The sequence below is a fragment of the Mya arenaria genome, chromosome 8 (genome assembly GCF_026914265.1).
Source record: "Mya arenaria isolate MELC-2E11 chromosome 8, ASM2691426v1".
NCBI classification, from domain to species: Eukaryota; Metazoa; Mollusca; class Bivalvia; order Myida; family Myidae; genus Mya; species Mya arenaria.
The window spans coordinates 6530276-6556179 of NC_069129.1; the positions used below are offsets into that span (position 1 = coordinate 6530276).

General features: G+C 34.4%; 1 protein-coding gene across 1 annotated transcript; it reads left to right on the plus strand.

Annotated features, from left to right (window-relative positions):
• Window positions 1–889: 889 nt before the first annotated feature.
• On the plus strand, window positions 890–24849 carry LOC128243661 (innexin unc-9-like). Its single transcript, XM_052961546.1, has 5 exons — window positions 890–1044; window positions 13726–13910; window positions 17401–17604; window positions 17901–18319; window positions 19904–24849. The coding sequence occupies exons 1-5, from the start codon at window positions 1040–1042 to the stop codon at window positions 20297–20299; spliced, it is 1209 nt and encodes a 402-aa protein (XP_052817506.1). The 5' UTR covers window positions 890–1039; the 3' UTR covers window positions 20300–24849.
• The last annotated feature ends 1055 nt before the right edge of the window (window positions 24850–25904 follow it).

Here is a 25904-nt window from a genome sequence, read left to right on the forward strand (position 1 = left end):
GGTTCTTTCATCAACATGGGAATGTCGGTGCTCTATTTGCGTTCGTATGTCTAACATACCCTGCATACCGATCTAAAATGTAACCTTTACAATGTTCAAAAATAACAACATCTTCAGTCAAGTCGTTCAGTCGATTTCTCCTCAAATTAAACTTCAAGGGTACGATTTAAATAATGTTACTTCCGTTTAGGTACTAATACAACTAAAATTGGAAAATCATGGTGTGACGAAATAAAACAATAAGTTGAATAAGATGAACATTTGCCATTAACTTAAATTTTTTATATATTACGTAAAAAGTTTGTTTATATATATATATATATGCTATATTATCTAGGACGCGGTTATTTTAAGACAAACAGACAGACAGACAGAAATGTTTATTGTCGTAAACATGTTATGTAACAGTTTCTTGACAAAATATAGAAAATATAAACACACATATAAATATTCAGTATGGTCACAACGATTCATGGCCTAAATACAAAGAAAAGAGAATACTATAAGTGAGTTAAATTAAAGAGCAAACAAATCTAATAAAAAATAAGGTATCAAAAAAGGGAAACAAGATACATATCAAAATCAAAAGAAAGAAAGTAATCGCATGAGATTAATGGAGGGATACATTGTAAAAATCAAAGCGATCATATTAAGATAGATAAACAAAACGTTTCAGCGGAGTGTACGTACATGAGAAAATTATAAATCACTTGAACAGTAAAGGCATATAAAGTTTCATTTGAACATCTTTGCTAAAGCTGGTATTTCCTACTCCCTCGTTTGAACAAGGTTGTAAGAGTTACTTCCCTTAGCCCCTATTATGCCCTGTCACTCAAGCGGTCACGTGACACCAAAACGTCACATCGTTAAGAATACTACGTATGTCATGTACAGTGTCGACTGCACATCTCATAGTAAGACTTTCGGACTTAGCAATTAGATCAAACAGATTATGTGTGTTTCTTGATATTTCGATTGGAATTTCGTGAAAAGAAGTTAAAACGACAATCTTAAATTGGATTTTAATTGATAAAGCATAATGTCGTAAGTATAACAATTTATTATAACGTTGCTGTTAAAACCATGTTGTGTTATTATAAATTATTTTGTTGTAAGCCCCGGGGCTCCCGGAAATGAAATGCATGCAGTTTTGTTGTGTAGAATCCAATAATTGTTTTGCGAAATATGATTGATATTTGGCGCCTTTGATTTCTTTGTTGATGAAAATCAATAATTAAAAAACAACAACATTTTTTTGCATTTTTTTCCTGGCATTTTTGAAGAATTTTCTGTGCGTTCATTTTGTTCGTATTTGAACAGGTTTTTGTTTTGATTGTTGTATAAATTCTCACAGGAATTAAATATCAAGGACATGTGAAATACATAGTAAAACATTAGAAAGAGGGATTTAATTTTTAAGAGTCCATGGGGATTACAACTTGCCAAGTCTTTTGTACAATAAAATTGAATTAGCATTAGGGAAATAGGTCTTTTGTTGTGCCATTTAAAGGACTTTTAACTTCAATAATGTTTGTCTTAAAAACCGTAGGCTTAGCTTAAAATGTGTGTGTTTGTTATAAATGTGTTCGATACATTTCTAATGAGATTCATGTCCTGTTTATATACGCAATATACTTTATACTTTATTAACTTTAACATGAATGACATTTTGCTTCAATCTAAATCAGTCTTAAAACACTGACAATTATGCGTGTTTTATAAATATCAGAATACCAAAACATATTTCACCAGGAGAAATGCGTGTTATGTATCCCCGAGCGAATTCAAACGGTAGTCGTACTTCATGTATTTATAATTCAATCCAGATGTGTGCACGCGCTAAACCAACACCAGATTTTAAACCCCTGAGACCCCTTTCATTCTTTTGTTCGTGTGGATTTGCAATAAACATAGAAGGGCCGAATGTTAAGAGAGTTGATCTCCTATGATCAATACAAAAAGAAAATATGCGTATGGTTAAAATACTTCATACACGAACCTTTATGGTCTATAGGTCCGTGTAGTCTAAATTAATAGTCGTTTCAAAACGGGATTCTTCTAATCCCTGACGAAGAAGGATTTGCCATAAAAAAATCGTAAAAACCATCCACGTACAAGTATTTGGACTATATGTCCGTGTTACTATAACAGTGTAAAATTATAAAATATTTTATTTATGTTTGGCGTTTCTTCATTGCATCATTTTATTTTATTTTAATGTTTCCTTCAATCAATAATACTCATTAATTAACATACATACTTAAGTTGTTCGAAAGATACCATTCTGTACTAACGCGTGTCTGTAAAACGCCTATTTATCATAGTACATCTGTGAGTAGCTCGAATTTCAAGGTGATAATACAGGAGTCAATAAATATTGCGATTTTTTATAAAGGTATTAGAGATGTTAATATAGCGCTAATTTGTTAAGAATCGTATCTGGCATCAAATTTAAACGGTATCAATTCAAATGGATATGTTATTATATCCTTTAAATTCCTAAAGTATATAGGACCTATGGTATGCCTAATCAACAGGCAACCAGTCTGTGAAATTTGTTTCATTACGGTCAGTCTTATTTGAAATACGTTTGGTGTAAACAGTATTAATTAGCAACGGCGACAGCAACGACGCGCATATCAGGTAAAGAAGGACTTGCTTAACAGTCTGTCTGTCTGTCTGTCTTAAATATGAAGGCACACGGTAGGGTTAGGCCATGGGGATGTGACGGGGTCTCGCCATAATGCAGCCATTATAGGGCGCGGGCAGACTTTTATAAACTCAACAACAACAACAACAACAACAACAGGGTCAAGCCATATTGCAGCCGATGGGCGTGGGTTGACCTTTATTTTCTGAAAAACAAAAACTGAAATATTCACATGGTCAATTGACTATTATTCATTTCGTAAAGTTCAAAGGTAAAACATTGATCCCATCATAGTATATAAGCAAGTTTAGGCAGTGTGCGTGTTATTATTCTTGTGGACATGTACATTCACAGCTATATCCATGTTTTCGGCCCTTTCTGTCGACAGAACACTTTTGAGCCACTTGATACGCCATATCCTATATTGTCTTAATAATGACTAATGACCTAAGCACTTTGTCCCTTGATGATTTGAATACGTTGTCTTCCAACATACCACGTATAACGAGAGGGTGGCAGTATCTGCATATTACTTGAATTCATGTACATATTGAACATCTGTTTGGGCGAGGCTTATCAGCTAATTAATACAGGACTTCGAACGATATTTTGATATGAAAATTTTTAATTTAAAATGTATAGCATTTATAAATGCATATGTGCACGTAGATATGGGTACATGCGTCTTATAAATCAGCTGTGTGGGGGCTATATACTTGCAAAACATTTTACGGTTATCAAATAAGAACATGGTTGCTTTGTTATCTTGATAAATGAGCATAAATTGCAGGACATGGGCTTTTCACGTAGATAATTTGGATCGTTTTGATACTTCAACGTATTTATCAACAGATTATCAAGGTTTTAAACCTACTTTCCTTGACAGACTTTGAACAAAAAATAATCCAATCATAGATGTGCGCGTATTTATTCTCTTAAGTACAGTATTCAGTACTCAGCGGGGGTTTTTTCATCTCCAAATCGATGTGCACTGAAATTTATGATAGTGACTTTATGTCTACGAAATCGTAAATTGTATGCAAGCGTTTTTAAGAAACAAACCTAAAAGATGAGATCATTAAAGCATATATAATAATTTGGCGATTTATCATGCACGTTTGATTTTACGCGACGATAATGCATCTTCTCTTTCTATCAATTTTACTTGTATTAGTTTTTGCTCCCATGATGTACAAAACATAAAAGATTTACGTATATTATGTATAGCCTTGCAAAAATGATCTATTGAAATAATTTAAACACACTCTAATTCAGCTTTGCATAGAGTGGTTGACTGCACAGCAACTATGCTTTTCTGTTGATCTAATTAACATATCACGCCGATATTCTCATAGACATAGAACCCGACGTAACGTCACCGTAACAAGTAAAAATGTAAAACGCGGACGTGTTAACTAGCTAACAACGCGTCGCTGTCAAGCATCGAATACCCCTCGGTCATTTGTATAACTCATTTAGCCTTTTTCCCTGATGTCAAATTAATGAGCTATTAACAACCATGTTTATTCAAATCATTGCACAGCGGTCTGGCGTTTTTATCGGTCCCTTATATCTAAGTATATTACGTAAAGATTACACATGATAACGGCTTCACGGGCCTCCGTGTACGGTTAGGTTGTTATTTGAGACCCGAAGATAGTCATTGATCTACACTACCATGGTATTTTCTAATTTGACCTGACTGGCCTCTTTGTTTGGGTTAATTGGATGGCATTTGCTGGTTTACATGCACGTTTCCACCGGGGCCGCCACATCTCAAAACGATATACAGTTACACTGAACTTTTCGGTCAATTTTAATTCATTAGGAGTTCGAAATTTTGAATGATTTCGATAAATTCGGAAACATTCGGCTAATATCCGAGCTCGCCGGAGATACCCGAGTAGTTACGACTGAGACGAATAGTTTGACGGATTGACAATTTTTTAGTTTACCTTAATTCACGGTCATTTTCCTTTTGTTCTTCAAAATATAACAACAGTTACCAGGACTTCCATTTATATAGGTTCGAAGTATCAAAACCTTGTACCATGTTTCTCTGATGGACCCATTTTCAATCAATTTTGGAAGTAAAATGTATTATACATGTATTTGAATAGGATTTTCTGAAGTTATCAAATTCAAGTTGATGGCAAGAAAGTTTAACTTCTAAATTCTAAATGGAAGCTTCATGTTACTAGTGGTATACTTTCAACAATGTATACACGTTTAGCCGGCATCAAGTTATTAACCATAATTGTATCCTATTCGTGTGAACAATATTACGTATAAGGTTACTATACTCTTACATAAGTAAAACCATTTAAAGGCGCACATTATAAGGCCTAAAAAAATTGTTTGGTTAGGGTTACATCCTTTTCAAAAATAGGTAGGGTAGGTAGGCTTTTTTTTTTTTTTTTTTTTTTTTTTATTAGGCTTTATATAAGAATATCATTTTCATCATTGGAGAATGGTGTTAAAGCTATCTTCTGTATAAGCATTTAAGGTTTAAACTACATATTAAAAAGCAATAAAAAAAAACGAAAATTTTATTATTATTTTTTTTTTTTTTAGTTTTTCATTTATTTTTTTCAAACTGACTATAAAAACGGTAGGGTCGGCGCCTATTTTGTAGGTAGGGTCGGGTAACCCGAACCAAATGTATTTTTTTTAGGCCTAAGTTGATGTAAAAAAATGATTTGAGTGCATTATCAAGTTAAACTCATTATACTTTTATGATCAAAACAGAAACAAGCCTGATTTTTGTACAGATAAAAGAATATTAGCCTTTATATATGGTGTGTGTTTTTTCATTAATAGCCACGTGGCCACGTAGCCCTGGTAATAAGCGCCAAAATATCGCTTATATTAATTATTTTTATCTGTACATTTATCATATGCTTTTTTTGTTTTGATTATTAAAGTCAAATTAGTTAAACAAAATAATTCATGGAAATTAAAAATATGATTGTACTAACATATATTGTGTCCCTTTAATCATTGCCAACTTTGGAGAAATCCGCTGAAGCGAAAGTGCGTATAGAGTTATATAGGGAAAATATGTTTAAACAGTTCTCACGACTTAGTCTTTCAACAGATCAACTTACTTCCTACATATATGTAAGGATAATTCTTGCCCTTTAAGATGATGGTTTTGTATTAATTGTATGATTTTTACATTTTGGTCCTTTTTAAGAGGTTTGTTGGTCATTAAAAGTTACATTGAAATAAGAAGGAGCTAAAAATTGTTTTGCCATTTAAAGTTATTATAGACATCCGATCGCTTAGCTTCCAACGGATTAGGATGCAGATTTTTTCTCTCTTTCAAATGCACTTTTCGAAGTAATGGATTTTTAAATATATGATACATGTAGGCTCTACTTTTTTCAACCGGCGACGTGAACTCCTGACAGAAGACTCATTTGACATTATTCTATTTTATATGAAAAAGTATTCTTTTCTAATAAGGCCAAAAAAAATAAAATTGTTTGTTTAGGGTAATCTTCCCAAAATTTCTAGGTAGGGTAGGTCGGGATTTATTTTTTTTCAAAATCTGTCGTAAGTTCAGAGTGTTTTCTTGCACATGGCAGTCTTTCCTACATTACTGTCTTTGCCTGACTTTGTTTTATCATATAAACAATAATTCTGATTAAAATCTGCATTTATCCGCCCTTCGTAACCCTCTATTCGCTAATGAATATTTTTTTTGCTCAGAAACGGAAAAAAAAGAGTTAGGGTCGGCGCATTTTTATAGGTAGGGTCGGGTTACCCGAAACAGACATTTTTTTAGGCCTAACATAAATTAGATATCATATTAAAGAATTAATGTAACCCAGCTGTTAAACATTGCGTGAAATAAAGATTAGTATACAGAAGCTTAGATTTAAAAAACTACTGACATTAATTTGAAACATTATGTCAAAATGTCGACTATGTACAGATGTTCTTGGTTCAAAAAGGTGAATTTAGAAACGTATGAGTACATGTACAAATAAATGGTCCAGACATTGGCGATTTATCTTTCGGACAAGTTTTGGTTTACCGACCAGCGGACCGACCGACCGACATATGCAAAGCAATATGAACAGAAAAGATTGATAGAAAAATGTGGCCATCAGAGAAACGTTTTCGTTTATTATCTTGAAAGGACAGACTCAATGAATTTAACTATGGTATCGCTATTTCCTTTTTGCTTACCAGTCCTTTTGTTTAGAGGTCGCATCTCAAGGTGTTTAATATTTTCTGAATAATCACCAGTGTCCAAAACGACCGACTTTAACTGGCTGGTCTGGTGGTATTAACAAAGTAAGCTTAAACTGTCTGAAATATGAATGAACTCATGAAAAACGTATTGCAATTTGTTCATTATGTTTGGACTTTATTATAATTGTGAAACAGAACAGAACACAACACAACACAAGTTTATTTGTCCATCCCATTTTATCATGATCGACTGTACCTTTTGGTTTTGAAAGTATTAAAGTCGTTGTTAAATAAAAGATTGCGCCTCAAAGTTTTACTGTAAACATTCGGCCAGACAACATTACAAGCTAATGGTTCTTTATCTGATCTTCAGGTTGTTACAAGAGTCAACAGAGTGTTGTTATCAAAACTGACCTTTATTTCTGGTGTAAACAGACATTGCATCATCGTACTGTAAAGAGCGAACAATTTCAATAAAATTTTACAACTTTGTGTGAATAGCAAAGTAATGCAGACGAGATGGGGTAATTTTATGCAACATTTAGTCACTCATTATTTCCGTAAATTTGGTTTATTGATGAAAAGTACAGAGCAATAAAAATGACACTTTTTTGAGGTTTTGTCTAAAGAAGCCACACGAAGGAATGTCATTTCGGTGCATTTTGTCACGTTTTTGACCCCCCCCCCCCCCCCACAATATAAATAATAAATAAAATACCAAATAACGAAACGGTAGCGATTTTCATAGTAATGGTAATAACGCGATGATTCTGACAATTCAAGTTATTAAAATGTCCAGATCATATTCCCAAAGCTCAGTAGCTAATCTCCAAGCATCAGCACTTTGGCTCCATGACATGTTCCAGAGTGCATATTACCACTCGAACCACTTTTAAACAACTCTAGTATTTGAGAGCCTCACGGGTGAAAGCGGAACAGTTCTAAGTGACATAAATTATAGACGCATATAGAACCTTCTCACGTTTACTCCTAGATTTGCTCCTTTGTACTTATATGGTTAGCGAGTTCTGATGTTGTTGTTAGTTCAATGACATTCAATGATCAGGAGAACTCAAAAACAAAATGTTTTCTGTATAAATTCAACCTTTATCTGCCTGCTAGGGTCAGGATCGCGAAGGCCCCGGGGAAACGGGGTTGGGGCCGTTGCGGCATATATATGCTACGGCCAAGGTCTATTTGCGAATGAGGAATCGGTTTAAGGGACCGGGGTCGGGGAGCGGGCCATCTATATGCCGTCTGTTAGCCTGTCTCGTGATAGGGACACCCCCAGTGCAAGCCTAAGTTTGAATCTGACCAAGATCCTGTTTAAATGTATATTGATCAAGGCCACGTAACACTGCGCTACAAGGCCATGAACAGAACACTTCAACAATTACTATATCATCACTGGTTAATGTTGGGGTTACGGCTTTAACACGGGCAATGGAAACTTAGTAATAGCTCACTCACACTGGGGGTTAATACCTGGACACCGTGACACGTGATCCCAACAACCCACTCGCCCCTGCCAAACACATAATACATGCTTTACCACTTAAAGACATGAACATTGTGATTTTTCTGAAGTAAATGCATGCAAAATATCGAACTGAAAATCTGTAACCTCAAATTAAGAATACATGTAAGTGTTTTGGCAACTTCTTATCACAGACCTCCGGAAAAAAATATGCTTTTCAAGGGCAAAAAAATATGCTGTTGCGATATCAAAACGGTCTCAAAATGCTTATTTGGCTTTATGTCTTTATTTATTTTATAAATCCTTGTATAAGCTATCGACCTTTATCACGTTACATAGATACGGTGAAATAACCGCATTAACGATGTCAGATACGAGACAGGATTTCAATGTAACATCATGTAAATTGTCTTATATATTCTTACATAATGTTGCAATATGCAAAAATAATCTTTTAATCGTATAAATCTTAAAATATTTTGATTATCTGTGGTAAAAGTACTGTTAAATTTAAATCGAGCCTTTGGATCGTAAAATCTTTTAATCTCGTGTTAACCGTGTATTAAAATAAAACACATGCGTCATAATGTATGTATCATAGAATTATTTCCCTGTAACATCACAGCTTTTACACTACAAGCCGGAAACCAAATAACAAACGCGGAGCTGTTTTAGATTATCCTCTTTCGAATCTCCATGTGACAGATTTTCAGTACGAAATTCCAGTATTAATCTTAAATAATCTTAATCATAATAAGGCGTTTTACTTAGTAATAATTAAAAATATCCTGTGGGTAACATTTTCAATTCGCTTTACGTCTAACTGATATTTTTTTTTCATATTACGATATTTTGTGGTTTGGCGTTGATAAGACAACAGAACAGAACAGAACATAATGTTAATTTCACTTAAGCATACATAGAACAGCAGAACAGAACATTGCTTTTGACATTAGCGATGAAACAAATAGTGATATAAATTAATTATATAGCTCATCGTTATAAATACAATACCAATTAAATCGGATGACCTCTTTTACTTCTCCAAGTTCCCAATCTAGTTCCAATCATGACGTCAGAAAAGAACTGAGAAATGGGCTCATTCTTGATACATTTTGATCTCAAAAGTAACGTAATGTGCACTTACATCAACGGACCTATTTCTCATGTCAGCCATTACTAGGTTAGTACTCATATTCTCATGTTGTGAGAAATCTTGTTTCTGTCGAAATGTCAAAGAGAAATGTTTTGTAAATATTGCGAGGAACCTTCAGATCCTTCAAACAGATGGAGCTACTGTCCTATGAGCTAAGGTCTGTTCTGATATAAAAGAAAAAACTCGCTATGTCGAAGTTTTTGGGACCTCGGGAAATACCTCGACATAATGAGCATTCGGTATAACCGAAATGCAAAAAGATAACAACTCAAACGAAAAAAAATCGAGATAATGCAAAGGTCTCTGTCTTTAAAAGCACAGTAGAAGGAATATATATTTTGGGCGTAATGTGTGCGTCTATCTATGGCATTAATATATGGTCTCTTTTTATTATTTTGGAGTAGTACATTATGTCCATTTTATGCATTTTTTAGGACCGAACGTCTGAAGGACGACCAAATTTGACGTTAAGTGCTGTCATTTCGTTTTTATTTTGTTGCTTTAACCGTAAACTTATGTCTTATATTTTGGACGAAATAACATTTAAAATCGGTCAATTTGAACAATTGCTTTCAATGCATAGCAGACTGAGACATTTTGTGGAAAATAATATGCACCAAAGTTGTGTTTACCTTTTATAACTTCCCTCTAGTTAGGCTTAAAAAAATACATTTGGTTCGGGTTAACCGACCCTACCTACGGAATATATGAAAATTAAAAAAATATATATATATATATATATATATATATTTATATATATATATTTTAATTGCTTGTCAATATGTAGTTTTAAGTTAAAAACCTTAAATGCTTACACTGAAGATAACTTTAACACCATTCCACTATGATGAAAATGACATTCTTATATAAACCTAATTTTAAAAAAGCCTACCTACCCTACCTATTTTTGAAAAGGATGTAACCCTAACCAAACATTTTTTGGGGCCTTAGAGATGTAAGAGTGGTTAATGACTGTTGGTTTACGGTTCAGCTAATTGTTTCTTGACGTTTCTTTTGAGGATGTGGTTAACCTCGTAACTCATATCATTTACTTGGCCAAGTAAAACATCGTAATGTATTCATGGAAATTATAAACATATATACAGTGTGACGCAGATTTTGGACATCATCAGGCCTAAATAAATACATTTAGTTCGGGTTACCCGACCCTACCCACGAAATAGGTGCTGATTTTACCGTTTTTATGGTCAGTTGGTTCAAGAAATGTAAGCACTAAAAATGAAGAAATAAAGCCTACCTTCCCTACCGATTTTCGAAAAGGATGTAAACCTAACCGAACCACTTTTCTGCCTCATTCATCCAAAAATATGGTTCCTGGCATCGCCTGTTACACACGGCTGACTGGTTTTCATCACATGCAGAGCAATGGAATGGGCCAGCCGTGGGTATCCGACGATGGGACCCTGTGTCAGTGTATTTGTAAGTGTCAGCACAATTTACGCCCTAAACTTGAAGCTTGAACTCTGCCAACGACATGTTCTTGGTAATATACCAAATTACGGATCAATCCATATAGACTTATACGTCATAAGGGATTTGGGGTACAGAATCGTAAGCATATTTAAGGTCCTAAACATAAATCTAGCCTAGTAGGACTCTCTTATCGAAATGTTCGTTATTAACTTATTTATATTTTGTACCATTTAATGGATCGGATATTCATGGACTAATAATGTATATCTTCATAAGGCATTCGGGGTACTGTATTAGGTAGTGTCATCACAATTAAAGCCCTACATTTAAACTAGAACCCTGTTTTTTTTGAACCATATGTTCTTGATTATTTACCAATTAATGGATCGATTCAAATGGACTTGAGCGCTTTTCGCCATATTGCGCTACCGTTTGCACATTTTCATACATAACATTCAGAACATGATGAGTTATCATTTTATTACGATATGAATTACTTACGCATGTTTGAAACTTCCCGGTGTACATGCATGATAATGACTGATTGACAGGTGTTGACACCAATAAGTCGGATGATTAATTTATGTTCAATATAATATGTAAATGAAATATCACATTCGAAGTAAAAACTTCACCACAATAATAATTGTCTGGTAAACAAGTATCTATGCATATGTCAAGTAAATATGCACCGGAAAGCACATTGAAGTTTTTAAAAAAATGAAATTAATGGCGTATATAGTTAATAGATCTGCACGAGACTTGTGTTGTTTTCCCCCCTATAAAGAGTGATATTTCCGTCGTATTCGTTGTCCAATGCTTATTTAGACTTCATTTGAAACAATAATGAAAATTGTATGATCTTGACTGTCATCAGTTTTAATTTGATATAAACATCAAGTTTTCAGAATTGAGCCGCCTAAAATGTCAAAATAACAAAAAATCACGAAAAACAAAAAATAACGTCAAAATAAAGGATTCATTTAATATGCCGACATGGGGCTTTTTGGCATAATGACTTTTCCGTGAGTAGGTAGCCTCGGACACTTCAGTGCAGACGATCCCCTTTTTTGCACTCGGTGGCCCCTTTGTTCCATAGAGTACACTCGTGAATAAAGCGTCGTCTGCCTAAAACTCACAAAGGAATCACGAGTGATCCCTTGGCGGGATATCGATTTCACGCTGATGTTTTCTTCTTCTTTTTTGAAAAAAAAGAAAGAAATACTAACAGTTGGAGTATTTCATCATACATTTTCGAATGGCGGGCATTTATTTTAGATCTTTGTGGATATCGAAAACCACAACGTTTTCAAATGATTTGTGTAACCACACAAGGATCTTCCGAGCATATGTTTTATCAAATTCGTGACGTTCTACAGATTTTCTAATTTTTCGGAGACAAATCCAGCTATTAATTCAATGCATACTTAAATTGAATATAATGGTTGGTATGGGAGGAAAATATTTTTGGGAACCGAACTAATAATATTATAATCATCTAAAATTATGGTAATAATAATTCTTATCTGGTATATAATACTTTCTATGTCTGAGGAATAAATGAAGCTGATGATAAAATCCATATGAAATATGGCAAAATGAATTATTTCATCATCCTAACAGACTTTGTCAGAGTATCAATTTTCGGGGCTCGGTTTTAGGATCTTCAGATGAAACTTAACCCCAAGAGTAAAGGGTGCCATTTGATCCCTTTCATTATAAAAGGGCCAATGCTTGAACCGCTCGTACTCGCATCAAGATGCTAGGCTGACATTGAGTGATTTATACACATCACATATGAAAGATCACGACCTTTTGCATCAGATTTCGGACTAGGGTTTCATCAGTTTTGTTAACTAGAACGTATAGAATGTTGAAATAAAAACAACTGTGCTTGTTTTCATTTTAAAGGGGAAAATAGTCGAGACCTCTTTTGAGAAATGAGTTATTTGATCACTCAGGATTATACTTTGTTCAGTGAGGAGTTAATACCACCCTATTGAGTCCGCAGTACTTGCTAAAATGCCCATTTGAGTACCGTACCAAAAGGGAGGTTCAACTATAGATAGCTAAGATATAGGAAGATGCCTGTTTTTAAACCCTGGTTTTAAGAGATACTGATTATTTTTATGCTTTGACCAAACTTGCTGATTCCGAATTTTGTTCAAAACCTACCTGGTACGAACCCTTACGTCTAATTACAATTCAAATGGCCAAACTGTAGATTAAGATTGCAATAGCCATGTTAAATATATCACACGCACATATGGGCATTTGCCAATTAAACATTTGGCGATAAATTAATGTTGAATTAGGTGACCTATTAAGTTAAATACAACCCAAATAGGTGACTTAAGGTCACATCATGCAATGTGTGAGTTACTTGCCGCGGTGATACGTAAAGGGAGGAAACCCAAACATAAGATTATTACAGGACCGCCTCGGTTCGTGAATTTACGGTTACATGGCCGGTTTACAATGTCAGAAATCGGTACACTTTAATTACGCTGCAATTTAACAGTCAAACTTAATGACTTCACTTATGAATGGGAATCTTAATTATGCTTGCAATAATATACTTCACTAACGATTAATTCAAACTAAGATCTACAAATGAAAGCAAAACACTTCATTTAAATAATAATAAAATACAAATTTACTAACTGCTACTGCTACTACTGATATACTGGCAACCATTCCAGGTTGTTTTCGATAATAATGGCCGAAGAGCTCCGAATGCTTTGATGCTTGACGGCAATGACCGAATAGTTACGGTAATGACATTTCAAATCTCTCTTATTTCAGAGTAACATCGATAGTTGGCGGATGGACGTCATGGAACAAGCTCCGGGGTAACGACGACGACGACTGGGTGGACAGGCTGTCCCACATTTACACGGTGGTGCTTCTCATCATCTTCGCACTGTTTACCGGCGGCGGCCAGTATGCTGGGGACCCCATTCAGTGCTGGTGCCCTGCACATTTCACAGGTAATTACTTTTGGTTGTCAACTGTATGGAACTGCAGGGGGCGGGGTTAGGGGAGCTAGGCATCTCAATTTCAGTTAGAATGACTGTGAAACAGGTTATTATAATCTATAGCAAACGCTGTTGTTGGCACGATATTACGAGTGAGTGTGGCCCTCTTTTTAGAGGAAACCGGAGTACCCGGATGAAACCCAATTGTCCGACATAGTGACTACAAACTCAACTCAAACACACTCCAAGTCTGGTTATGGAACTCGGGGTGCCTTGTAGGGAACCGAGTTCGCTCACATTTGCGCTAACGGTTAAACCGGACAACACGTGGTTTCGTAGAAGCATGCCTTGTTTTGGGCTGATATATTCGTGAGTGGTGTTGTGATATATTCTCAATGAATGTCCTAAATAATAGCACGTTCCACCACTTTTTTACCTACCCATATCTTATCTCGGTGACGCGCTATACGTGTTTAATAAATAGTCGCAAAATGGGACTTCAAATGTGTTTATGGCCATGTTTGCTTAGTCGTAAACTCACCCCTGACCATTCTTATCTCCATTTTCACCATCCTGGAAGGGTTCTCGGGTGCAATACCTGATTATCTATAAATAAAAACAATTTGCCGGAGCAAAACAAAAGAGTCACTGATTATTTTGAAATACATCCTTGAGTTCAGTTAGGCTTATGCTAGTCAATGTCAACTAACTGTTTTTTGTTTTGTATCCCTGATGCATCGTGGCGCAAACACTGCAAGCGGGGAACCAAGTCGCAAACATTAGCCAAAAACATCTTAATTTAATTCAGGACATAATTCCGTTCGGTTTTCGGTATGGCGGTCATTTAATTGTTATCGCAGTTATGTTTTCCACGTCGAACGTAAATATTCAATTTTGCAAGTATATTTAGGATAAAAGTTTGTATAAAATGAACGCTCAATTCACTGTATGATATTTGTCGCCAACTCACTATTAATAAAACCGTGGCTGTGTTCCTATCACCATTGTATTGATAGGTCACACATAAACTTTGACCTTGAACTTCACACAAAGTAATGCGTCTTAAAGTGGTCTTAATTACTTTATATTAGTATACAATCTTGGTGATGAAAGGTACTTTCTTAGTGTTTCATTGTTCTTGTGACATGTTTATGAGCTCATGATAACAACATCTCTTTAAATGTAACGCTGGTTTTATGAAGTTATAAGTGGGTACTGGACTAATTAAATACACTAGAGCGGTCGGTTCCCTTGGTGCTTTTACTGAACTTTGGGTCGCTTTATAATGACAAGCCAACTATTTTAAACCAACTGATTTTACTGAATAACGATCATTCGATTTCGATTTCGAACTGCACAGACTCATTTCGGACACTTGTGGTCATACCTAAGACCGTGAGGGATTCCCACAGTCTAAAAACCAATATATTGTTTTGGCTTGCCCGTTGACCAAAAACGACTTTTATGTATGCAAACAACTGACCTATGGCTATTTATGAGCACAGCTTGGTTTGACTTTCCCCCAAAATAACATTGATTTCCACCGTCATCATGTCGCCGTTGATTTTATATTTATTAATAGCTGGACGCAGGTTTTCATGATTGGGACCAAAGTGAATTGACAGTTGTTGACAATAACTGGTGTCTGAAACTATAGATCACTCACCACGACTGTGCTTTGGTCATTTATATGTTCATCGATGTCATTCGTATATATATCATTAGTCGCTGACGGTCATCGCTTGATTATATTTGTATATCACGGGCAGTCAGAACTGGAATGAGTTCGGCAAATGTAAACATCAACAGGTATATGGTCATTACAAAGGTCTTTTAAAGGCCATTTATAGGTTAAACGCAGTCTAAGTAGCTCAACAAATGCTAATATTTTATTTTTGCTTTCAAAACGGCTTTTATTCGAGAGAATTATTCAGTTCTATCTCCAGATTATAAATCTTGACCTGAAATTGATTCAGACTGAGGTCTTCAATTTGGCAAAGTTTTTGTCTTACGTTATGCTAATTTTGTAACGACGATTATAATACGAAATTAGGTTAATAAGATTTGTAAAAATAGGTTATCAACCTGCCATGTTGGAAACTATAAGCATTTTAATTTAATTTCCTCATGGCCCATTATTGTAAATTATGGAGATATTTGCTGAAATGCACCATTTCTAGGCTTACAAGGACCGGCCTTACCACCCTAGCATGTATATATCTGAATATAACTACACACCTGTAATAATGTTAAGAAATGTACCATTTATAGACGTATTGTAGGTACCCCGCCCACCGCATTTAAACCGTATTCTTCTCGCATATAGAGGGGGGGCACGTCTAGTTTTGCCCTCCTCTAACGTCAAATCCTTGAACCGCCCCAGCATGTATATACTTCGAGGTCTAACAACAGCCCTAAACTGACCACTAAAAGCCAAAAGCTTTACTGAGGGCATTTTAGAAAATGGCCATGATATGATATTCAGTGATCACATTGTGATATATGATACACCTTCAGGCTTTGACGCATATTGTGTATGGAGGGCAATGTCATTAATGTCTGGAGAGCTATGTTTAGGGCTAATTTATTCACGGTCACCAGTTGTTGTGGACTGGACCATATGATAACTGATCTATATTACAGACACATGCTTTTCAGCGTGACATCTTATGTACCAGTATGATTAATTAAGAACGTCTGCACAAACAAGTTTATCCGTGTCTTATGCGAGTCATGTTCATAATGATTAAAAAAGTTAGAGACATGAAATAAGCTGACCGCATCAAATGCATGCATGTACTGAATGTTTGTACACAAAATACAACATCTCGAACAAATGTGTTTATGTCGTTTACAAGTGCCCTTGTAGTTGTGTTTGTTTTGTATCAGGAGAAGATATTATTTTTTTCAAATGTGAGGATACAAAGTCCAAGACATACCTGTAATACCAAGCAACGTGTCTTATATAAATACAAATTACATATTTACTATTTAGCTATCTTAATCTTCAGTATGAAATGCATTCAGTAATGAAACAAACATGCTTTTATCTGCTTATCTCAGTAATTTGCCACAGACTTAAGGACAGTTCAGGCGAAAGACGAAGCGTCCCAATAACACATCGCACCATATAGTATACTCTGCCTTAAGGCTACATTATACTAAAACTTTATATTTCTACGTTTCATATACAAAATATTGAGTGGCAAAATCAAACAATTTGCCCATAAGTGATATAATCAATTCTAATAAAACTATGAAAACTACAGGGACGAGCTCGGTATCGGATTCGAGAAACCGAATCGCTTTCTATAATGTTCTGTAATGCTTTATGCCACCGATATATCACCGTTTACATATAGGCTACATTATACTTGTATTTCAGGTTCCAATGAGGTGTAATGTATTTCACATGCAAGCCTATGTAAAGTGCAATGTATCGTACTTGAACGTTTCGCGCCAAAAACTGTTATCTAAGGTTACACTATACTAATTTTTTCAGGTTCATACGTGGCCTATACAAAATCATACTGCTGGATAAAAAATACGTATTACCTGCCAATGCAGGACACCATCCATCCCAACAATGACACGCACCATCAGAATGAACTCACCTACTACCAGTGGATTCCGCTCATCCTTCTCTTCATGGCTTTCCTCTTCAAGTTCCCGAGTTTCATTTGGCGTATGCTTGCTGGATATTCTGGTATGGAAGTTTCTTTTACAAAACATTTTTTTAATAAATCATTTGTAGCTGTTTGATATTCGTTCTTGAAATCTCTATTGATCTCCTTTGTTAAAAACTCTCTTTTTAACGTCAAACCCATTGGCGTAAGGCCTGCACTAGATTCAAATTAAGGTTTTCGTAAATGGCCAAGTAATTATGTATTTGTAAATATTTTTTTATAAAAAATGTATATCAGTAACTCTATATTCATTGTACAAATAAACATTCGATGAAGTATTTCTTTCACTAAACTTGACGCTTACATTTTCACGCAGGCATCAACATGGGTAAACTAGTAGAAATGGCCGGCTCTACGCAAGTCGCCGACCAGAAGAAGCGAAACCAGACCGTTGAACATATCTGCCTGTATTTGGACCGCTGGCTCGAGGCCAACCGCCAATACCACTACAACATCATCGTGCGCATGCGTCAACGGGCCTCCAAGTTCCTCTTCCTGTGCAACAAGAGAGAGGGGACCTTTCTGACGGGGCTGTATCTCTTAATTAAGGCTCTGTATGTTGTCAACGTTATATGCCATTTCTTCCTGCTGAACGCTTTCCTCGGCGGATTTTTCGAGATGTGGGGATTTGAGGCGATCAACAGTTTAGCCAACGAGGCGGTTACCAAGGAGTCTAGACGCTTCCCCAGAGTGACGCTGTGTGACTTCAAGATTCGACAGCTGCAGAACATTCAGGTATTTGGTGTTATTGTTACGTGATTGGTTTTGCTTTACCAGTAAGTTCCTGATTAGGGTTTTAGCCAGGTTTTATAAAGTAAAGGGTGATGTAGAAAACGGGGCTGGATACCATGGGGGAAAAGGGAAAGTTGGCAAATTTTATTGGGCTTTCAAAAACTTAAATATAATGATTTTGACAAACATTGTTTGAAATCATGTATTTTCAGATTTGAATTACCAAATATGTAAAGTATATACTGGTACCGTGTACATATTTGAATGTTATAATAGGTTTTCTAACAAATAACAAAATTAAAGGAATATTATCTTAAGCATTCATTTATTGTGAAGACTGAACGTTTTGACGATAAACGGGACTAAACACGATTGAATCCGTCAGGAAATATGCTGTTGCAAAAAGGGGCTGGGTGCAGCACCATTCTAAAACTCCTTAGCGTAAACCCTACTAAGCTGTACTTATATATATGTGAACATATTCTAGACTTAGTAAAACCTTCGTTATTTATGCATACAGTCCATTCAAAGGTTTACATACACTGTTTTTTTTTTCATGAAATCTTTATTGTAAGCAAAATATCTCGTTCAATGCGTTGTGTAGAACATTACGAAAATAACCCAAGATAAGGTACAAACCTAGGCCTAAAAAATACATTTGGTTCGGGTTACCCGACCCTACCTACGGAAAAGGCGCCGACCCTACCGTTTTTATAGTCAGTTCGAAAAAATAATAATGAAAAACTAAAAAAAAAAAAATAATACTATTTTTTATTGGTTTTTAAATATGTAGTTTAAAACCTTAAATGCTTATACAAGAGTTAACTTTAGCACCATTTTCCAATGATGAAAATGACATTCTTATATAAAGCCTAATAAAAAATAAAAATAAAAGCCTACCTACCCTACCTATTTTTGAAAAGGATGTAACCCTAACCAAACATTTTTTAGGCCCTATAAAGAACATCTAGGATTTTGTAACGGATTGACAATGCATGTCTTGATTACATGATGTTAACATGATGAAAGCCATGACTCGCTTTAATTTATTACATAAACAATAAATCAGACACAAAAACCGTTTGTATTTCAATGAAGGTGACTCTGTTTAATATGCTGCAAAAATGTTAGAATACAACATTCTAAGAACAATAAGCCTTTCACCTATTTATCACCAATATCGTTAGCATAAAGGTCATTTAAAATGCTAGCAGCAGTTAAATTTTAGTTTTCATTTTCCACTGACAGTTTTCAACCAATTGAGTCTGTCATCAAAAGTTAACGTGTATTAACTTCTTTCTATTCTTAATTACTTGACTAAGAATAGTTTGTAATTGTTAAAGGTTAGATATGTATGTCAAAAAAGGGTGATCTATTTACTATTGTGTGAAAGATCCACTAAGTTGGAGAGCCACTGTTTTTATTTACAGGTTCACCTGATAATACGGCTAACTGCTGATTTACCGAAATAATGTATTGGTAAAATTAAAGTATACTGCCTTCCCATTGGACAAAAAGTATCCTGACCAATTAACCATAATAGACTGTCTGTATTATTTGATCACTGTTCTGTGTTCTGTATTGCAGGATTACACCGTCCAGTGCGTGTTGCCAATCAATCTGTTCAACGAGAAAATCTTCACCTTCCTCTGGTTCTGGTTCGTCCTCGTTGCCGTGGTTACCTGCGCAAGCTTCCTCATGTGGTTCTGGAGAACTATTTTCCGCCGCAACCGCGTCACCATTGTGAAAAAGTACCTGAAGATAAACGACAACTTTCAGGCGGGTGACAAGAAGCTTTGCAAGCGATTCGCTGATCAGTATCTTCGAGACGACGGTATTTTCCTGCTCAGGATCATTGAAAGGAATACAAACGATATCCTGATGACCGATCTAGTCTCGAAAATGTGGGAAATCTACCGCAACAAGCCAATGATCAGGAAAGAGCTTGAAGGCGGTGAACCCAATGGTGACACCTACGCATGAAAATAGCAAACTGTTTTGCTTTTTTAACGACATGACATTTTTTCGAAGATGTTCGTAATTGTCTCGAATCTATAAAAAAGGGACCAATGATAATAAATTTGTGATTTTTCTTATAGAGGATAGCGTCAAAAGGGACCAATGATTATGTGCCTTATTATTTTGTCAAAAGTTTGCATAAAATGTAAGCTTTTTTTCATATCTCATCATATATTGGTTCATTTTTTTGGTTTTTAAAAAATCCTAATGTGAGCATTTCATGAACATTTTTGCAAGATTTTTTGTTTGATTTTGAATTGGCACGTTCTACTGCAAAATATTTGTATGTGTTTTTTAAATGACATATTGCAAACATATCAAATAATCAGGTTTTAATGTGTTTATTTTCAACATGATGAGAATTAATCATGTCATTTCATCATGTATAATTTTTCATTTCCTTAGGTTTTTCTTTTTAAGGTAAAGTACTGAAATATGAGGTACAGTCTGAAATATGAGGTACAGAACTGAAATATGAGGTTAAGTTCTAAAGTATGAATTTTAATTTCGAAATGAAATTGTCTTTGATAGTGTTTAATTGAAAATCGATCATCAGATCTGCATTTAATGAAGGAAAATGTATATTTTAGTTACAATCTTTTGCATGACTGGTATTCTTTAAAATATAATTGGAACCTAAAAAAGGGCTTAACCCAGTTGTGTTTGTAGATATAAATTTTTTTTGCATAGTTGAAGCTGCATGTGATCAAACAAAAACTTGAAAGTCAAAGGATTTTAGCCAGTATATTATGTGTGTATGTGTCAAGCTAGTGTGGAATGTTGCAAGATACATGAGCGGAGTGGGTTTGATAAAAATATTGCTCCTGTTTTAAGATGTTAAACTTTTGAAAGATAAAAGGCGTATGCCTCCTTCTTAAATGTCAAAAGTTACGAGACAGATGTAATAAAGGTCTATGATCTAAAGGATGCCTGAACTTGTATGACAGATTGTATTAGATGATGCAGTTTATGATGCTTCTTAGATAGATAAAATGAAGTACTTATATCTAAGTTTAGTGATTTAAATGGTTCTGAAAATTTAATTTACCATTGACAAAACGTTCATATATATATGAGAAAGTGTACGTTATTTACCAATTTCTTGATTTATGACACATGGTATCAATTTTGAGGTGCTATTTCTTAAACTGCCTCAAGTTTCGTAGACTATCAAAATTTTCCTTTTTGATTTTTCGTGATGATTTATACTAATTCGGTCAACTTCATAGGCATTATTTATAGGTATTTTGAAAGGTTGTATTTATCGTAGAAAAGGCATTTTCATAGAAAAGTTTTACATACATATGATGTTTTACTATTAAAATGATAGAAATGAAAAAAAAAATTAAAGCGACATTATATCGTTGACGGGCATTGTTTAGTTTAGTTAAGCTGTGTGGCATTTATAGACTAAATCATTGGAGACGTCAAAGCGGCTTTATACAAAAATAGCATTTGTAGTTCATTCCTCATTTGCATCTTAAATTATTTTTCACGCCTAATTGCATTTCAATTATCGTTTTGATTTCAAATGGTGCTTTAACTTAAAGTGTGTAAATGAATATGAAAAAAATGCTAGAACAAAATGAATGTAAGACATAGCTTAGTCATATTTGCTTAAAGAGGTACTAGATATATTGTTTTCCACGGTGCTCATGTTATTAAGGTACTCAATGTACAAATAAGGTGGACATTTTAATAAGCCATTGATAATGATGTTAAATTTAGATGCCTGGTGACCACATATAATTTTTAATTAATTTAAAAAGGATTTTGTCTACTGATTACTTATATGTTAAATATATGACAAAAAAACATGATAAAGCTTAGTTAATAAGTTAACTTATGCAGTTTATATATATTGTTTTATTTTAACTAAAATCAGACGCGAAATCACCTGTTTTGCAATATTTGAAGACTAAAAAAAATCTGTTAATCTCTCTACTGATAAAGCCCTTTTAAATGATACGTAAATAATATTAGGATCTTCAGACATCACACACAGTATATATTGCACATTGAAAACCTTAAAATTGACTTGCCATCTGGTAAGGATTAGTTGTGTTTAGTTTCTACTAATTTCATTCGATGAGTTTGGATATATTTTTATATCATTTTTCATAACTTCATTCCATCATGTTGATTTTAGAAAAGCTTGCCAATGAATATGACTGCCAGTGAATTTTGTTTTTATTTTGCATTTTTGGCGAGATGCTTTCTTGCGAAGTTTAATAGGACATGTATACTAAACAATCCATGTTGTTGTTCAAACGCTGTCACGTCACCTTAATGGAAGAACTCATTATCTGTTTCTATTCCCTATATGAACTTATTTAGTTAGTGCACTAAGGTGACGATTAGCAGTGTAGATCATACTGTCAAAAATGTACATACTTTTTACGTTAATATTAAAACAAATAATATGTTATTTGCCTAAACAGGGGTCCTTAAGTTCAGGGAGAACTTTGAAACAATTCCAAAAGGGGTATAAGCCGCTTTACTCTATTTTGGGGAATAGATCCCTGGTTCTCTGACAGACCCCGGCTATTTTCAAGATTCACAATTATCAGTTGTTAGTACAAGCACTTTGACAGTTATGGTGGCATTTAATCTACTTTTCTATATAAATATTTATGAACAGAAAGAAACAAAGAATCATTATGAGATTGGGCCTGATGAACACATTCATATGTAAGTTTTATTCACATCATTCTTGTCATAACATTTTCATTTCAGAAGATTAAGATAAAGTTGCCATAAAGTAATAATATATATTTTTCATGCACATATTAATGACTGTTTTATTTTTGATTGCTTTTTAATTCAACAGCTCAAAGTATAAACTTCTTTGAAAGAAAATAATTTCTACGGTGTACACAGTTATGAAGGCTCTGATAGTTATTTCGCGCACAATTTTGATGTCCTCGAAGGAATTATGTTTCTTAAGTCAATAAATACTGCATGTTATATATTTCATTGCTACATCTGTCTTCTCATGTTTTGTATAGAATATAATATATTGTGTTCTTTTTGGAGAATGTTCAGTGTTCGTGTTGCCAGAAGGTTGTCTTATATGATTATGAAAACTGATTTTGACCAGGATCCTTTTATATCTCAGTATTCCGAACGAAGTGACATTGCTACAGGCAACATGTTGACTTGTATAATTGTTTCAGTGAGAAAACATCGTAAACAATAAAATAGAGCTCAAAAGATATTGATAATTTTACGTGATAGAACATGCTCTATTTTGCCGAAATGAGTTTCGTAACAATATTGAGAATTGAACTATTTTAGGCTTGGATTTACAAATTCTTACTATAACGAGTTTCTACCATCTGCTGTTCAGCGTTGTTGTTTTTTTCTCTCAAAAAGATACGTTAATAACTCATATTCAACTGTTTTAAACACAAAAAATCACCTATCTAAAAACATGGACGTTTCCCTTTAAGAGAAGAATAAAAATAACATTTTGCCAGAAGTCGTTTTTGCAGAATTTGTAAACAATTTTATGATTTTGGGAAACAACATGATGTGATGAATTTCAATTGATCTCGTTCAGTTGTTTATTTTATAGACATAGAATAGTTTTATACACGGTCTACAAAATATCCAAGCTACGTCAACATATTTCTTTACTAAGCATGGTAAATATGTGATTAAACAAATACCGTTGTTTTTAGATTCGAAAATCTTTGATGTTTATTTTGTTTCAGTATTTTCCGCTTTAAACATTTCGTAAGTCATGTAAGTTTTAAAAACTCCTTACGTTTACAGGGGCATAAGCCACTGAATACTTATATGAGGGTTCATAACTATGTATATAATAATAATATACCAGAAATCAAGAGATTTGTTTTGTTTTTATTATTTTTTCAGTATAAATATAGCCTTATTTAGCTTTCTTTTTTTGTAATTATTTTGTAGCATACGCTTACATTCGGAACGCCTCGGCCATTTTCTATCGTAAACAACCTCGGATGTATGCCGGTACACCAGTAGAAGTAGTTCGTAAAATTTGAATTTATTATTAATTAAATGTAGTGTTTTTATGCATATCTAAGTTTAAATTGATTGGCCAGTGAAGTGTATTATTTCAAACAAAATTTCGATTCCCAAGGGTTAAGTCATTAAGTTTAACTTTTTAATTGAAATCACTACGCGATCTACTTGCAGCGTAGTTAAAGTGTACATATTTCTGACATTGTAAACCGTCCATATACATCCGAGGTTGTCGATAGAAAATGGCCGAGGAGTTCTGAATAATACGCTGAAGTTTGTTCGGAATTATTTCCACTGTGTAGGAACTACGTCAAAAGTATAAATGTAGTCTCTTGAGGTATCCGATGTGAAATTAAGCTAGTTATTTGATTGGACCATTGGCGATCAGGTTTAATTTTGAAACCTGTTGACCCATTAACAGTTTGGTATTATATGAGAGTGTATTGCTAGCTGGTTCAATACTTTTATGTATGTAAAATAAATTACCGATAATACATTACAGATAAATTTGACGGAGTTTTTGTTCTTTATTACTACTGAAATCGGATGTAAATGACCTATCTTACAATATTTAAGGCCAAAGAAACGGATTACATGCTCTTTTACTGCACATCAAGCCCTTTCAATTAGTATGGGGTCACCAGGCAACCCAGATTGACTGATGTGTACATGCTGAACCTCATGCTGAACTTCATAATTTTGGACAGTCAAGTATGTAGAAACATAGTACCAACGCAGTGAACATGTCGGAGCTACCGTTGAAGGAAGTTTACTTCAAATACTCCCTAGAACTGGACGTAAAAAAACTTCGAAAAATAGTTCTTTGAAGTGAAAAAACTTGGTATCAATGTTACAAAAAAGAAACTCTTTTAATAATGTTTCTTGATTTTAATTGGGTGTTGTTTGAATACACCCTTGAGCATAATTTCAGTGTAGGTATTCTTTAATATTTTATTAAAGTGTTTGTACTTTTTGTGGAGAAATTCTTAGAGTTCGAGAGACTTGAAACTTCATGTTTTGGAGAAAAACGTCCGAAATTGTTAAAAAGCTGTTCTTACATCCAATTTCAAATTCTTGTATATAAGGTCTTAAAGAGTGACCGTTTTAAGTCATATACATTTTCCGTGTACGTATTTATTGGAATGTGACTAAAGAGTTATTTCAATCAATTAAAGCGATATATAAAAAATCTTTAAACACAATATACATATAAATATACGCATTATTTGTTTTAAATATGCAAGTTGTTAATAAATAAAGAAATAAGGAAGTTATGTTCATTGAAACCGTTTAATGTTTTATCAAGCGAATTATGAATACGAACACACCCGAAAAATGCCGCGCTTAACTAGGGGGTTCCCCTACTTTAATTAGTTTAGTTTTTACTAAAATTTTGTAACCTAGATTGTGACAAAAGCTGATAACTGAATCGAATCACGCTCAAGTCCGTCTCCCGGGTAGAACTCAATACTGACGGACCATGAGAGTTCCCGTGGTGAGGATCGAGCGGTGTGGACACCTATACTATAAGACTATCAGTCCAGTTTAACGTTCGGTTCGAGTTGGA

Bases quoted from the DNA above. Each gene is read 5' to 3' on its own strand.
- LOC128243661 (XM_052961546.1), top strand. The intron at 17,605-17,900 runs GTATGGAAGTTT...ATTTTCACGCAG, and splicing joins TATGCTTGCTGGATATTCTG to GCATCAACATGGGTAAACTA. The intron at 18,320-19,903 runs GTATTTGGTGTT...TCTGTATTGCAG, and splicing joins GACAGCTGCAGAACATTCAG to GATTACACCGTCCAGTGCGT.